General features: G+C 40.2%; 1 protein-coding gene and 1 long non-coding RNA gene across 2 annotated transcripts in view; one reads left to right on the forward strand and one right to left on the reverse strand.

The window, feature by feature from the left end:
- LOC150110336 (macrophage mannose receptor 1-like) overlaps positions 1–15,696 on the forward strand; it is a 117,340-nt gene that overhangs the window by 72,969 nt on the left and 28,675 nt on the right. The window contains exons 19-20 of the mRNA XM_090398956.1: positions 9,912–10,083; positions 11,309–11,547. Of these exons, the coding sequence (XP_090255082.1) occupies positions 9,912–10,083; positions 11,309–11,547 (411 nt within the window). The remainder of the gene's footprint in view (positions 1–9,911; positions 10,084–11,308; positions 11,548–15,696) is intronic.
- LOC150110337 (uncharacterized) overlaps positions 1–15,696 on the reverse strand; it is a 108,833-nt gene that overhangs the window by 50,504 nt on the left and 42,633 nt on the right. The window lies entirely within an intron of this gene.

Genomic DNA, 15,696 nt, shown 5'->3' on the forward strand with positions numbered 1-15,696 from the left:
GGGCACTATCTTAAGAAACAATACTTCTATTGGTTGAAATGCATTTCTGTCTGTAAATTATGCTTAGTACTCATATCAGTTTGCCTAGTTGCGGAACGAAAAATCAAGTTTCCAACTCCGCATGAAATAGTATTACCTACCTTCAGTTAAAAAGCCTTGATAAAGGGTTATTTGCATTTTGCATCCTAGACGAGACTCGAACCCACGTATTTACAACAAAACCACAAAACCCAGATCAGTCCTCTGTACTGGCTGAGCTATGGAAGCTCTCTATAAAATACTAAGGTTACGGATCTGAGTCAAGTAAGACATGTTGAAAAGTATAGTATGGGAAAGTATTATATCTTACCATATTACACCACCATGGTTTTCCCTAATGATCAACTTGGATGAAAATGAATATTCGTTTTGTACAACAAATAAGGTTATTGTTTCTTACATGCAATGCATGAGGCTGTGCATTAGTCGTTAAGATACTTCTATATCCGAAAATCGGAAATATGTGTGATAAGGTGAACGTTTTTCAGCTGTTGAAAAGAAACGACTTGTTATTCCGTGGTTGATGAACTTATGTTTCCCTAGTTGATGAATTAGGACAGTGATGTGTATAGTAGTATAGTGCACAAACATAAATATATGTTAAAGACACCTCCTCATTTCAGGAATTATAATGGCTTACAACATGTGATATATATATATATATATATATATATATATATATATTAAAGATACCAAGAAATTTTAAACCTGGTTTTACTCCATTTTTCCCAAGTAAGCAAACAGACAAAATGTCAAGTTTGCGCCTGCAACTGATGCAAGACTAGCTGATCCCGCAGGTAGTGCAAGACCAAGGCAACTCCTGGTAAAGGTGGGACAAGCTCCGATCACTAATCTTAATATTTACCCTTAATGCCAAAACACATCTCCAAGAAGGGGATGTATGATGTTTTGTATTAAAGGGGCAAGGGGCCACTATCCAGACCGGTTTTTTCGACGTTTATTGAGGTGGGTGAGAGTAAAGAATAAACCCATCATCGGCCTATTGAAAAATAAAGGGGACAGAGTGCCCCGAAGAGAAGTAAAAGAGGGGTAAGGAAGTGACAGAGAGGTCAAGGTGGGGTGCTGGGGGGGGGGAGGGGAAGAGGAGAGGAAGCGGAATAGGATGGGAATGGTGGGTGGGGAGGTGGGGGTAGGGAAAAAGAAGAAAAATAGGCCTCAGCTCATTATTCTCATCTTGCTAGCTTAAAGCTATCAAGTGATATTTCCTCACCCTCCTCGGAGATCTGCCTCAAGAAATCAAAAGGAGCACGGAGGTAGCCGGTGCCCATGTGACCCGCCCCTTCAGGGCAGCCCGCCTCGAGTTGGCCTGCGCTGCCTGGGTTATTCCTCCGAACTACCTCCGTGGGAGACCAGGAAACAAAACAGACCTCGGGGGGAAAAGCAGAGACCAAGATGACTCCGAGTGGAGCTGCTGCTGCAGATGGAGATCTTAAAGCAGCAGCAGGCAGAACATGATAGTGTTGTTTCTGACAGTACACAGGATTGGAGGTGAACACCACTTGTTGTTAAATTTGGCGTCACCCAGAGCCTCTCTCTCTCGAGATGTAAAAACCTCCTTAGGAGCCATAGAACATGTAGAGGACGATCCGAGAGAGATTCAACAGACTGGGAGGATTAGCATAGTTGGAAAATTTTTTCCTAACCTTCCAGATATGATATTTAAATTCATTGATGATAAATACTAGTAACTTCTGCCTGTTGTTGGCTGCTGGAGCGAACTGCAGGAAGATCACTTGCTCCTGCAGTAGGAGGGGGATGCGGAGCACGTCGCTTAGCCTCCTCCAGATGAAAATGGAAATGGGACACCCGTAGAAAGCGTGCTCTACGGTGTCCAGGCTCCAGCAGAAGCTACATAATGGGTTCCAGTTGTTGTTGAACCACCACTTATTCACATTGACTGGAAGGTGTCCATAGGCTATCCTCCAGGCCAGGTCCTTTCTCGACGGGTAGCCTCGATGTTTAGAGAGGTGGCCGAAGAGGATGTCATTGTTGTTGATTCCTAGATCCGGCACTTCAGTATGAAGGATGTTAAGAGATGATCATACTACATCTTGCTGTTCCGGATCCCGGTAGTGTTGACACCCGACGAGCGGAGTTGTTGTACTAGCTGGCAAAGTCTATTGTAATCCTCTGGAACAATATCCGCCTTGGGACCCTGCTAGGCTGCGATCCCAAAAAGGGGAAGCTTAAAGCCTAAGAAATACCGCACAGGATAGCTGCAGGGATGGTTGGTCTGTAGTATCCTGTTAAGATGGAAGGCGATATTTTTCAGGTATTTGATGTTAAGGACTGGGAGGCCAAAGCCTCCCAGCTTCGGAAGTTGAAGGATCTTCATGTTAACCTCCTGGCGTAGACTGCCCCAGAAGAACTTCAAGGGTTTCCTGTAAAGCCGAAGTTATTGATCTTCGCTGATGTTTGTTATATTCACGACGTGCTGGTACATAGGGCACAAGATGGTCTTGATGACAGTAGCCCTAGAGGAGAGCGACAGCTGTCCGTTTGTTCAGTCCTTGAGACGCTCGACTGTGTTGTTGATAAGTTGTTGAACGTCGAGCACGGGCTCTGCTGCAAATGGGACCCCCAGGATGGTGAGGGGGTCTCCTGTAGGGACGAGACCCATGGGGATGTTCTTTAGGTCTCAGACTCCATACGTCTTAATCTTAGTTTTGTCGGGGTTGGGTGTTAACCCCGATACTTTGAACCTCTCTAAGATGTTGAAGAAGCTCTGTATGGAGTCGTTGTCCCTGAGGGTGTCCACGACGTCGTCCGCATATGCAATTACTTTGGAGTCCTCCGTGGTGAGTGGTAGTGGAATCCCTCTCACAGCACGTGAGCTGTTGACTGCCCGTAGAAATGGCTCAAGGGCTAGTGCAAAGAGCAGTGGACTAAGGGGACACCCTTGTTTGGTTTGACCCCTTTCTGGATGTTAATGGGGTCCGAAAGGTGTCCGTTGATGAGGAGGCAGGTGGAGCTGTTCATGTAGCTTCCTCTGATGATGGAAAGCAGTCCGCTGCTGACCCCGACTTTCTGCAGGATGTTAAATAGAATGGAGTGCCGGACGCTGTCGAACGCTCGGTTGAGATCGATGGTCAACAGTGCCATTGAGTACATCTTAAGGTTGACCAGACGTAGCAGTTCTGGGATGAGGATGAGATTAAACTCCATCGATCGGCCAGGAACACCATACACTTGTGTGCTGTTGATGACGTATCTCATCCCCAGCTTCAGTCTGTCATTGAGAACACGGGCGAGGATCTTGTAGTCCGTGTTCGGCAGACTGATGGGCCTCCAGTTTTTGATGTTGGATGGATCCCTGTTGGCTTTGGGGATGAACACTGTATGGCATTCTACAAATTCTCGCGGCACGTTCCCTGTGTTGAGAAAGTTGTTGAATAGTGCCACGAGAATGGGGAGGATGTAGTCCCAGGCTTCTCGATAGAGTTCTGTGCTTAGTCCATCTGGCCCAGGCGCTTTCTTCGTACGGCACTGCTTGAAGGCTGATGTTATTTCGGCCGCTGTAATTGGTGCATCCAACCCTGCTTGGATGTGCACAGGGAAGGGGTCAATATTCCAACAGGGGTAATCTTGGCGGGTACTGTTGTCCTGGTAGAGGGTGTTGTAGTACCCCCAGAAGGCCTTCAGGATGTCGGGTGTTGTGGTGTAAGTACACCCGCCTTCAGTGATGGTGGTGATGGTTCTCTCCTGTCGAAAATTGACATAGCGCCTGTTGTAGAAAGCAGCCGATTGCCTATCTTCCGAGCGGAGGTGGAATCAGATCTTGGTGTTCTTGTCTTCCATTTGCTTCTGTCTCTCCACTTCAATGTCGAGATTAATGTCACGGATGGCGTTGTGACATGGAAAGCCTTGGCGTTGGCTGGCCACGAACCAGCTTCTTTCCTTGTATAGATCACGAAGCCGAGATCTTCAGGAAAGCACGTTCTAGGCCCCCCATTTTATCATGTTTTCTTTGATGTTAAATTTTATTTGTGCCCACGCGTCCCAGTCCCAGCCAGCGGTGCTCCAAGTGGAGCACAGTTGGTTAAGCTTAGCCGAGAACAAGGACGGGAAGTCTGGTGGTAACTTCCAGGGGCCCGGACCAACTTCTACTGCTTCTAGTGGATGATACGTGAGCACAACCATTTTGTGGTCCGAGATGGTATAATTAATTTGAACGTGCCTTATGGCTTCGGATCTGGAGACAAGGGAGGGTGACAGGTAGAACCGGTCGAGCCGTGTGCCGATACCTTGGCCTGTCCGCGTATAATACCGACAGTAGGGGTTGTGAGCCCTCCAGATATCCGTCAGCTGGAGATTCTTGAGGTGAATTCCCAGTTGCTTGTAGCCAGCAGTGCCTGTATTGGGATTACTCCACCACTTTATCGTAGGCCGGGTCCGCCACGCAGTTAAAGTCCCCCATCAGAATGACGTGATGGGCGCCATATAAGTATGTGTAAAGTGACTGGAAGAAAGTCGATCTTGATGTTGTATCTGCCGGGGCGTAGATGTTAATGTACCTGGCGGTACAGCCTCGGTACTTCCAGTCAATGGCGAGAACTTTCCCTTCTGCGTCCCTCTGGATGTTATAGAAGGCTCAGAGGAGGGGGGGGGGGGCTAGCATAAGTACCCCGACCCCGGCGCTGTTTCTGTTGCCAAAGCTCCAAAACGATGTTACGGGGTACTTATGGCTTAGTTCCTGCATGTCCTTGTAGTGGAAAAAGTGTGTTTCCTGCAGGAACAAAAGCCGGGTTTTCTTAATCTTGAAACTTGCTAATTTATTGTTCACTATTTGATGGTCAAAGCAGTTGAACTGGGAGCCGGTGTGTCTACTAATTTTAGAGTTAATGCTCTCTTGATGGCGGGAAGGGGTTTCTACCTCCATTTCGGACTCAGATGTTGTTGAGTCCGTGCTTTTTCTGGAGCGGCTTCGATGTTTTTCCCCATTTTAGGGGAAGCCTGCTCCTTCCTCTTCTTAGGAGGTTCTTTGGGGGGTGGAAGTTGATGTTTCCCTTCCTCTGTCTTCTGTTCTTCTGCAGGGTGGACGCTGACTACTATAGGGGAAATATTAGAAGCGTCTACAGACGAAGCCGCCTCCGATGTTGTTGAGGGGGGGTTAACTGGTGAAGTGTTATCCATAGCTTCATCTGTATCCTCGGTTTTTCGTTGTTCCTCTGTCGCTGGTAGTGGTACGGTTGAAACGACCGAGGGGGGGGACTGTTTCCTCAGCTGATGTTGTTGCTGGGGGGGAAACAGTACCTTCTGCTGTTGATGGTGCAGGACGTTTCGTAATTTTCCCTAGAACTGTTTGAGAGAATGTTTTCTCCCCGATGGTGTTGGGGAGTACCAGAAATTCACCGGCGTCTCGAGCAGGCTGCGGGTTCAACGGTTCAATCGGTGCCCCTGCCCGCTCTGCAAATGTGTGCAGAGGACACGATGTTATTTTGTGCTCTGTATTGGAGCACTTTCGGCAGGGGTGTGGGCACTGGCTGGAGATGTGCCTAACGCCGACGCAGTTGAAACACTTGGCTCGGGGGCAGTCACTACCCAGATGTTCAGTCGAGCCACATCGCAGACACTGTCTTTGTACCCCGGGATAATTAACCATGACACGCGACGTGCCGATGGTAACGAGGTTTGGCACTGGCTGTCGCATGTCCATGGTAAAGGTGACTTCGCCGGAGTATCAGGGGGGGGGGGTCCTCCTTAGAGACGCTGTTCTTTATATTACTCACTTTCCCCCACTTACTAAAAGTTTGTACAAGCACGTCTTCTCCGGCTTCTAGATATTCCATAGGGAAGCGGTCGATCTTAATTTGACGTACTTGTGACCCCACCATGGTAGGGGTCACCTGCTTCCCTTGGACGGGGAAACCCTTCAGAAGTTGATCTCTCGAAGCTAAATTCTTGACCTATAAGAAATCGTCCTCCTCCATAGGCGATGAATGAGTAGATGTTAGAAACTCCTATTATCTCCTTAAGGGCTGTAGTGAGTGTTCTAGGATCCTCCATTCCTGGAATCTCCACTCCTAATGTCCGGGTGCTGGGGTGGACGGGGATTACTCTGCTCATGATTGATCTCTGCGTTCTAGAAAAAAAGAGAAAAATAAAGAGTCCTAAGACCCTGTAAGGAAATCCCGTAGTGCGTATAAACGCACTACCAGCAAGTTAGTACTAAGAATACAAAAGGTTAGTACAACAAACTAAACAACAAGTATAAATAACAAAATATTAGTAAGTAACAAATTCAACAATGAATAAATACAATACTGTCCTGCTGAAATTGAGGTCTCCTCAGTGGGAGCCAGGCTAGAAATACCAAGATTTAGTAATACAGAGCTTGTAAGTATTTTACCAAAACAAGTTACCATAAGGTGTTTTAACCTTATTAAATAAAAATCTCAGGAGGAGATATAAATGTAGAAAGTATTTTTACCTTGGGTATAATAATTTTAAAGATACCAAGCAATTTTAAACCTGGTTTTACTCCATTTTTCCAAAGTAAGCAAACAGACAAAAGCTCTGTATTACTAACTCTTGGTATTTCTAGCCTGGCTCCCACTGATGAGACCTCAATAAAGGTCGAAACCGGTCTGGGTAGTGGCCCCTTGGAGATGTGTTTTAGCATTAAGGGTAAATATTAAGATTAGTGATCGGAGCTTGTTCCACCTTTACCACGAGTTGCCTTGGTCTTGCACTACCTGCGGGATCACTAGTCTTGCATCAGTTGCAGGCGCAAACTTGACATTTTGTCTGTTTGCTTACTTGGGAAAAATGGAGTAAAACCAGGTTTAAAATTGCTTGTTATCTTTGACATTATTATACCCAAGGTAAAAATACTTTCTACATATATATATATATATATATATATATAAACTATCTGAAGCTATTGAGGATATTTTCTTCGATAAAAAGTAGGCATATCGTGAGGTTTAATTTGATAAAACTTTGATAAAACGTGTGGTGGTGGTTCTTTTACCGAAATGCCAAAACACTGCGGTTTTCATAACTCATCTCTATTAAAATGCACATTAACTTCCATTATGAGTTGCTAGAAAAAAGAACAAATTCTCATCGCTATTGTGTGGCAACACCTTATGAGGAGTTCAAAATTTTCAAGCGTCCTTTCATCATTAATGGCATATGCATGTTTATTTCTGATATTAGTGTAATATTCTATGATAGTTCACTGATATTGCTCATGTAATATTATTGCATCTCCCGCATATGCCCTTTCTTCCTTACTTGCTCTATTTTTAATTTCTTTATTAATTCATATAATGCTACTGTTTTAATATTTCTATTGTTCATCTTTTTGCTTTATGATTTGATGATTTTATGCCCTAACTCCTTATTCCCTAACTCCTTATGCTCATATCTCCGGTTCAATCTCTTACCATGCTGAGTTACTGGAAGGATTTAAGCGATATGAGAGGAATCACAAATCAAACTGCATCGTTTATGCAATAATAATGAACGTTGTGATCTTCTAATTGCTAAATATCTAACCAATACTAAATCATATATGACAAAAATTATGTTCTTCTTTTAATCCTTCACGCAGGTGTATGCAAACCAAAGTTTGAGCATGAAATATATTCACGACTAGTTTACTTCAAGCAGAAACTTTAGTATGCATGCTCTAGGGTAAAGTAGAAAAAAAATTTTCTATTATTAGTAAATTAGTTGATAACCCAAAGGTAGCATCTTCTACACCTAAAGTGCACATTCATATGATAATGTGTTTCATTCTAATTATATATATGATAGTGTTACCTTAAACCAGGGGTCTTCAAGCTTTCAGACTGTGAGGGCCGCATTAAACATTTCAATGAAGCCCGCGAGACACTAAGCTATACTGCTAATTTAGAGTTGTACGATGCTTTCCAGATTTGCAAGGAACGCTGTGCATTTGATAATTTACCTAAAATCCTAAAAAATAAACAAACTCAGCTTTAAGAGCGTAAGTATGACTCGGGTTCATGATAAGTAACTACAATCAATACTTGAAATAAGATAATTTAATGAGGAAAACATTCATTTTTTACAATGTCAATGGGCAACTTGTTTTTCATTGACCAGTTTGTCGATGTTGGCATCAATGTTGGAAGTCGCTATGCGCAGAGTATTTTCGAGATGTTGTCCGTAATCTGAGTTCTTGTTTTGTACTTCCCATGTTTCATTTTGGAGAAGAACTGCTCACATAAGTATGTATTTCCTAACAAAGCGCACATCATCAAAGCATGCCAGCGAAGATTAGGGAATGCGTCCTCAGAAATGTCGTCTTTGTAAAATGCAAGCAAGGGCACATTAAATAATTTTTCTCTCAAAGAAGTCTTGTTTTGGAATTCAAGCAACTCCATGTGTACTGAGCCTGGCATATAGGCAGCGCTGACAGTGAATGGCACTGAAAATAAATCTAAAGAAGAATGTTGGTTATGAAAATCAATAAATTTCTCTCCGAACTCACTTCGCAACACGACTATTTTTGTAACGTATTCATCAGGAGACGAGCGGTTAGCCTCAGCGAGAAGCTGAAAATAAGTTAAGTCGTCTTTTTTTGCGAATTGTTCCACCCAAAGTTTGATCTTGGCCACAAAAGTTTGCTGCTATCAAACAGAATGTACACCAGTTGATCTCTGGATTGTAGCCGAGTATTTAGGTCATTCATATGCAGCGAGATGTCGGTCACAAACGCAACGTCTGTCATACACTTCGGATCATTAAATTTCACAATCGAATTCCCTTTTGTTTGCATGAACTGCTGTATTTCGCTTCTTAAGGCAAAGGCTCTTTTAAGAACTTTCCCTCTGCTCAACCAACGCACATCACTAAAATAAACCACATCGCCGTGATCCGGTTAGCACTCTTGGGTCCAACACTCTTAGACTTAATGATGATTCAATCCGCTTGCCCTAATAATGTTGATGACAGTCACAATAACTTTCATGATATTCTCAAATCCAATAGTTTTCGCGCACAAATTCTCCTGGTGGATTAAACAGTGGCAATGGAGGAAATCTTTTCCTTCTTCTTCCGGTTCTTTCCGTAGCAGCGCAACAAACCCTTTTCTTTCCCACCATAGCATGGGCAGCAACAGTTACCACACCCTCAACGTTTAGTAAGCTGAGATCGAAACGCTGGAACGTTTTCTTGGCGACTTCAAGAATTTCAGTGCCTTTTGTCGTTTAAGGCTTAAAGCAACCATGGTGACTTAGCAATTTGTACCTGGGGATGTGAAGTGAGGGATTTGTGAAAGAAAATTTCAAAATGCTTTCAACAAATATTGAAGACTCAAAGAAGATCATACTTTTATAATAAGCACTTTAAGTTATAAAGCACATACGATTGTGGTCTGAAATGTTCTCGGCCTAAGAATGAAAAAACGAATTTATAATTTCCCTTAAGACTAATACATTTATTCCAGCGATGCTCATTCGCCATTAGCCCTGTAGTGGTTCTCAGTAAAACCGTCAAAATACTCCGCTATAGCTGCAATCACCTCTTTATTCGAAGAAAAACGCTGACCAGCGAGGAAGAGTTTTACTTTTGGGAAGAGAGAATCTTGCCGATAGTGTTTTCATATATGGTCGAGGCCGAGAACCTCTCCGACCGCTCTCGTATATACAAAAAAGGGCACAAATCTGGATAAACAGCGTTCAGATTACCATATTCCCTAAATTTTAATAAAATTTGAAATTATCTTTGAAAATAGTATATCCTTTAACTGTGCATACAAATATTAGTTATATGAATGAAACTGGTTTATTACATTGAGGAATGAATGTTTATATTTTAACCTAGATGACGTTTATCTTTTCAGAAGAAATTTCGCATTTTTTTTCTTACTTTACTAGAATGAATCTTTATATGAATGGACGTCTGGTTGGCCTATCACGTTCACTCATTGGGATGAGCACGAACCAAAGGAAAACATGCTCGGAATGAATTGTACCGTTATGACGGATAACGGCCACTGGAAAACAAGTAACTGCGAGGAAAGAAGGCGTTTTTACTGTGAAGCGTCAGGTAAGTAATTTTTCCAGGAAGTTTGAATTACTGAATGCGAATTGATGCCCTTTATGAATAATTTGTTGTATTCAGTTTTGGTTTGTAAATTTTCTTTAACAGTGTCCGCTACTTGGTTTAACACTCGGTATCATAAAACTGTTATTACTCAGTAAAATGTTTTCCAGTCGCAGTGTTCAAATGAGAAGAGAATATATCTTAAGCATTTTAAAGAAGTTAGAGTGCCATTCAGAGTAGAATACTGCCTAATGAACTGTCAATTTTTAATGATGAAGCTATTCCGGAGTTTTTCAGTCTGAAAGTTATGCCAAAACTTTAGCTTTTCACATTCTACAGAATGAAAGACTTGAGATTATGGCCTTCATACTAAAGACTTTTAACATTTATACTAACGCCTTTAGTCTTGAAACTAAAGCCTTCAGAGTAAAGCTTTATTTAACCTTTAAATTAAAAGTTTTACCTTCCGACTATAGTTTTTCGCTTTCACTAAAAGCCTATCCCAGTCTTGCCTACTTTAATATCGTGGATGGGCAACAGGTTGAATAATCCGTATATACTGCTGTAAAGAGGAGATGAGGCATGGAACTTATTTTCGAACCCCATCATTCCATGAATTTGAAGAGAATTGTTTCACTCCAGAAATGAAATTCATCTGCTCACTGTGGACATTGTATCTGCAGCCAAAATGATATATGGACATCTAGCCCATCACTTCTAATGTACACAATAGACTGTACATTAGAAGCCCACTCAAGATAGAAATGTACTCGTACTACAGGTTTGCAAATAAATTTTCTTAGATGGAAACCCAATAAAAGTCGCATAAGAAAGATGTTATATTAGAGTAAACCTAATAACATCCAAAGTAGCTAGGTACAAGTGGTGTCAAGGAAAGAAATTCAAATTTTTCTCTGACGTATGCAGTGCGTGTAGGTTTTGGAATAGAACACAACAGAACTGATTCGGAACAGAAACTCTGCTTTTACACGTTCTCTTAAGACGCTTTTTATACAGCTCTACGTTCACTGCTTCACGTTCTATAAATAATAAAAGTTATTTCAGATTACAAAATCCGAGCAAAATGCATTATAGTACAATACAACACAGTAAAATATCAATTGGGAAACTCAACTCATGAATGCAATTTTCATTATTAGAGAAATTTGTAATGATCATTGTAATTGTAATTATGCAATATTTTAATATTTTTTTTTTTTTTTTGTAGATCCGAGCCACATGATCGGGGTCTGTAACCATCCCCAAAACTGGAAGCGTTTCGGATCTCTTTGTTACCAAGCGTTTGTGCTTCCTAATCAAGAAATGAACTGGTATCAAGCGAATCAATATTGTAAGAGTTTTAACGGCGATCTCCTGACTGTTCACGATAGCCTGTTTCATAGTTTGCTCATAACCACTGAGATGTCCAGCATCAATTCAAGTGTGTGGATTGGTCTCAAGGAAATCGTTAGTCATTCATCGGTTTTCAAAATAAGTAACATAAGATAAAAATAATTTTATATATATATATATATATATATAATATTCATCAAAGCTTGATTTGCTTCCTCAGTCTTAAGTAAAAGGCTGGTTAAATTCCACTAACTCGAGCCCTACCCAAGGTCCTATCAGTTGTGGAAATACTTTCTGAAAATGAAACTGTGCCGAACAAAGCGGCCTTTTGCAGCTGCCATTTTTAATCCATCTAACTCGAGTGCTTCTAGATGTTTTTTCAATGTTTTAGGGATGGCGCCTAAAGTACCTATTATTATGGGAACAACTTTTGTTTTCTTTTGCCAGATTCGTTCAACTTTGACTTGTAAATCGCGATATTTTGTAATTTTTTCAGTTTCTTTGTCGTCTATCTCCTGGTACTGATATTTCGATTAACTTAAGATCCTTGTTTTCACTTTTTTCAACCACTATTATATCATGTGTTTTACACTCTAAGCTTTTGTCAGTCTGGATTTTGAAATCCCAGAGTATTTTAGCTTTTTCATTTTCAACCACTTTCTGGTGAACTTTATGCTTCCAGTAGTTTTTTGATACTTTAAACCCATACTTCTTACATAAATGTCAGTGAATTGTTTTAGCTACGTTATCATGCCTTTTATGATACTCAATTTGTACGATTTTGTTGCAACCACTTATAATGTGGTCTACCGTGTCTTCCTTTTTTTTTTTGCACAATCTACATTTACTGTCTTCTTGAATTTTTTGTATTTTTGCCGTCATAAAGTTGGTTTTAATGGCCTGTTCTTGTGCTGCAAAAATTACCAATTCTGTTTCTTTCTTTAGTGCTCCATTTCTTAACCATTGCCAGGTCACGTTGCTTTCAGCACTGTCCTCTATGCTATGAAGGTATTTTCCATGCAATGCCTTATTTTTCCATCTTTCAGTTCTCACTTATACTTGGTTGATTTTGTATTCCAATTTTGTCTCCATTGGTTTAAATAAACCCTCTTTCCTTACCTTAATTAGAAAATTTTCCGTTGTTTGCTGCAGATAATCATTCAAATTTCGTTTTTCTTCTTCAATAACTTGCTTCACTTGTAATAATCCTCTTCCTCCTTTATTGCGTGATAGATAGAGCCTATCAATGTCACTGCGAGGATTGAAGGCCTGGTGCATTGTCATTAATTTTCGAGTTTTTTCGGTCTCAATCTTCCACCTCTAGCTGGGTATATTCAACAATGCCTGCTGAATATCTCAGAACAAATATGGTATTAATTGCTGTTATCAAATTTCCAGCATTAAGCATTTACTTAAGGAGTTCCCTTAGACATCTGGTTTTTTTTTCTTTGATCTTATTGTGCAGAATTTCTGATGCTTCTAAACTCCCCAAATATTTGTAGCTATCTTCGAATTTTTTGCCTTGATTATTTCACCATTGAGCAGCTAGATTTCGTTCATATCTTCAAACTTTCCTCTTGTTATTCCAGCAATTGCACATTTGTCTAAGACAAAATCCATTGATATATCTTGACTGAATATGTGCACAGTGTTTAACAACGATCGGAGTTCGTTCTCTGATTTTGCATACAATTTCAGATCATCCACGTATAAAAGGTGAGATATTTTTGTACTTTTTTTGCGAAATTGATATCCATGAGCATTTTTATTTAAAATTCTAGTTAAGGGGATCAATGACATGATAAACAATAAAGGAGATAATGAATCTCGTTGAAAGATACCCCTTTTGATGTTTACCTCTCCAATTTCTTCTCTGTTCAGAACCAACGCTGTTTTCCAGTTTTTCGTGCTGGATTGCAAACATGTTTGTACGTTTTCGATAATACCAAATAGTTCTGTGCATTTGAAAATCCAACTATGAGGCACCGAATCAAACGCTTTTTTATAATCTATCCAAGCTATATGAAGGTTGGTATTTCTACGTTGCTGTTTTTCAGAATCATTTTATCAATCAGAATTTGGTCTTTTGTGCCTCTTGAATTTTTTCTGTTCCCTTTTTGTTCAATTGGGAAAAGATAAGTTGCTTTAAGATAGCTGTATATTTTATCAGCTAGTATGCCTGTGAGTAGCTTAAAAGTTGTTGGCAGGCAGGTTATTGGTCGGAAGTTTTCTCAGTTTGGACCTTTTTCTTTATCCTTTATGATCAAAAATAATTTCCCTGCTGTGAGCCACTCTTCTTTGCTTTTTCCTTCTAAACGCCATAAACTTGGTTAGCAAGTCTTTCGTGTAGGCCTGTGAGATATTTCAACCAGTAGGCATATACTTCATCCTTCCCGGTGATGATCAATTTTTTATCTTTTCAGCTTGCTTTTGAACCATTTCAATTGTTATTTTCAATTGGTCCATTTTTCGTTTTTGAGATTCGTTCATAATTTGTTCAGTCCATTTTTCCTTGTTATTGTGCCTCTTTGTGTGTGTGTGTGTGTGTGTGTGTGTGTGTGTGTGTGTGTGTGTGTGTGTGTGTGTGTGTGTGTGTGTGTGTGTGTGTGTGTGTGTGTGTGTGTGTGTGTGTGTGTGTGTGTGTGTGTGTGTGTGTTGTCTTCAACATGTTGAAGGAGAAAGCAGAACCGATTATGACTACGAATTTAACATTTCTTTCGGTTGGTTCATGAGATTCAAGCAGCGTTTTACGCTGCATAATGTGAAAATGTATGCGAATCTGCAGTGCTGAGAAGGCTGCCAAGGAGTTTGTAGAAAAATTGGATAAAATTATTATATAGGAAAATTATTTGCCACAGCAAATAATTGGGTGATAATTCTCCCATTTTATAGCCGCAGTAACACACAGCACAGTTTTATAATAAGGTTTAAAAATTAAAGGACAATATATGTACTTATTACCGTTAAGTCCCTAATCCCAATACCTCTGTTGATTTAATGTATCGACTTACGTCTTGCCGAATGGAACGGATTAACCTCAATGCATCTATGGCCTTCATGAGGAGGCTTCTCGTAATAATAATAAAAGAAACTTCAACAAAACACTGTCTAGGTTTATGTCATGCAGTTCTTTTAAAAAATATGTTTAACAACCGAGAAAATCAACCTATATATATATATATATATATATGTAATAAATTTTTTAACTTGGGGAAATTGTATATTAAAGTAACCAAGTTTATAAAATAACTTGGTTATCCTAATATATATATATAGGGCGATTCAAAAACACGGACTAAATTTGTAAGTCTATATATAGAACTAGTGAGATATGAAAAGTATATTTGATTATACTCACAATAAAGTTTATAGATGTTGAATGCCCCCCCCTCCGTCCGCACGGATAACATCAAGACGGTAGCTGAATTCATCCCTTACCCGAAGAAGGATGCCCAATCTTTTTCCCTTACACAGACAACCTGTTAGCTCAAACTGATGATTCCAACGACAAATGCTCTTCCTCGTTGGAGGTTTAATGCTGAAACGACGATGAAACGCACGCTGCACCGCAGTCTCCGAGTAGGTGTTAATGAGCTCATCAAAGCAAAAAAATAAGTGCTGCAGAGTAGCCATTTTGCTCACAACTGATGCTGCTGTGTGATAGGCAAGGTCTCTAGCGGTAGTATTTCAAACTTTAGGACCTCCTCTTTAAAATGTTATGTGGATCAGCCGAACGAAATTGAGTCCATCTTTTTGAATCACCCTGTATATATCCTTATTTCCAAAGCTGAATGACTACTCACCTGCTGTAAAAATTCATTTCGAAAGTGGGTGATGAAAACACCTCTTTCGAAGATATTAAAACGGTTTTGGTGGAAATGCATGAAAAGAAACATGCGATGATTTAATTTGTACTGAAATTACTGCAAACGTTTGTCTCATAATTTATAAATTAAAATAATTTGGAAAATTGATTTAGTCACATAATATAATTTATGACTTTTGTGAATGTAAACTAAAACCGTAGTTTACAATTGTCGACTCTGGAATAATGATTCTGAAGAAAATAGAAAACTAGAATTCGAATGCTAAAATTATTAGATATAATAAATAAAATGATTTATTAATTTTGTTAAAGAAATATTGTACAAATTAAGTGGATATTGAATCCAACATTATTTCATAGTACGAAGATATCAATGGTGCTGGATGGAGCTAATCATTGTTATTTCCATGTACGGATGTTTTCATATTTCACAAATT

The sequence above is a fragment of the Typopeltis vanoorti genome, chromosome 1, assembly GCF_054136105.1.
Source record: "Typopeltis vanoorti isolate ZY-2024b chromosome 1, IOZ_Tvanoo_1.0, whole genome shotgun sequence".
Classification (NCBI taxonomy): domain Eukaryota; kingdom Metazoa; phylum Arthropoda; class Arachnida; order Uropygi; family Thelyphonidae; genus Typopeltis; species Typopeltis vanoorti.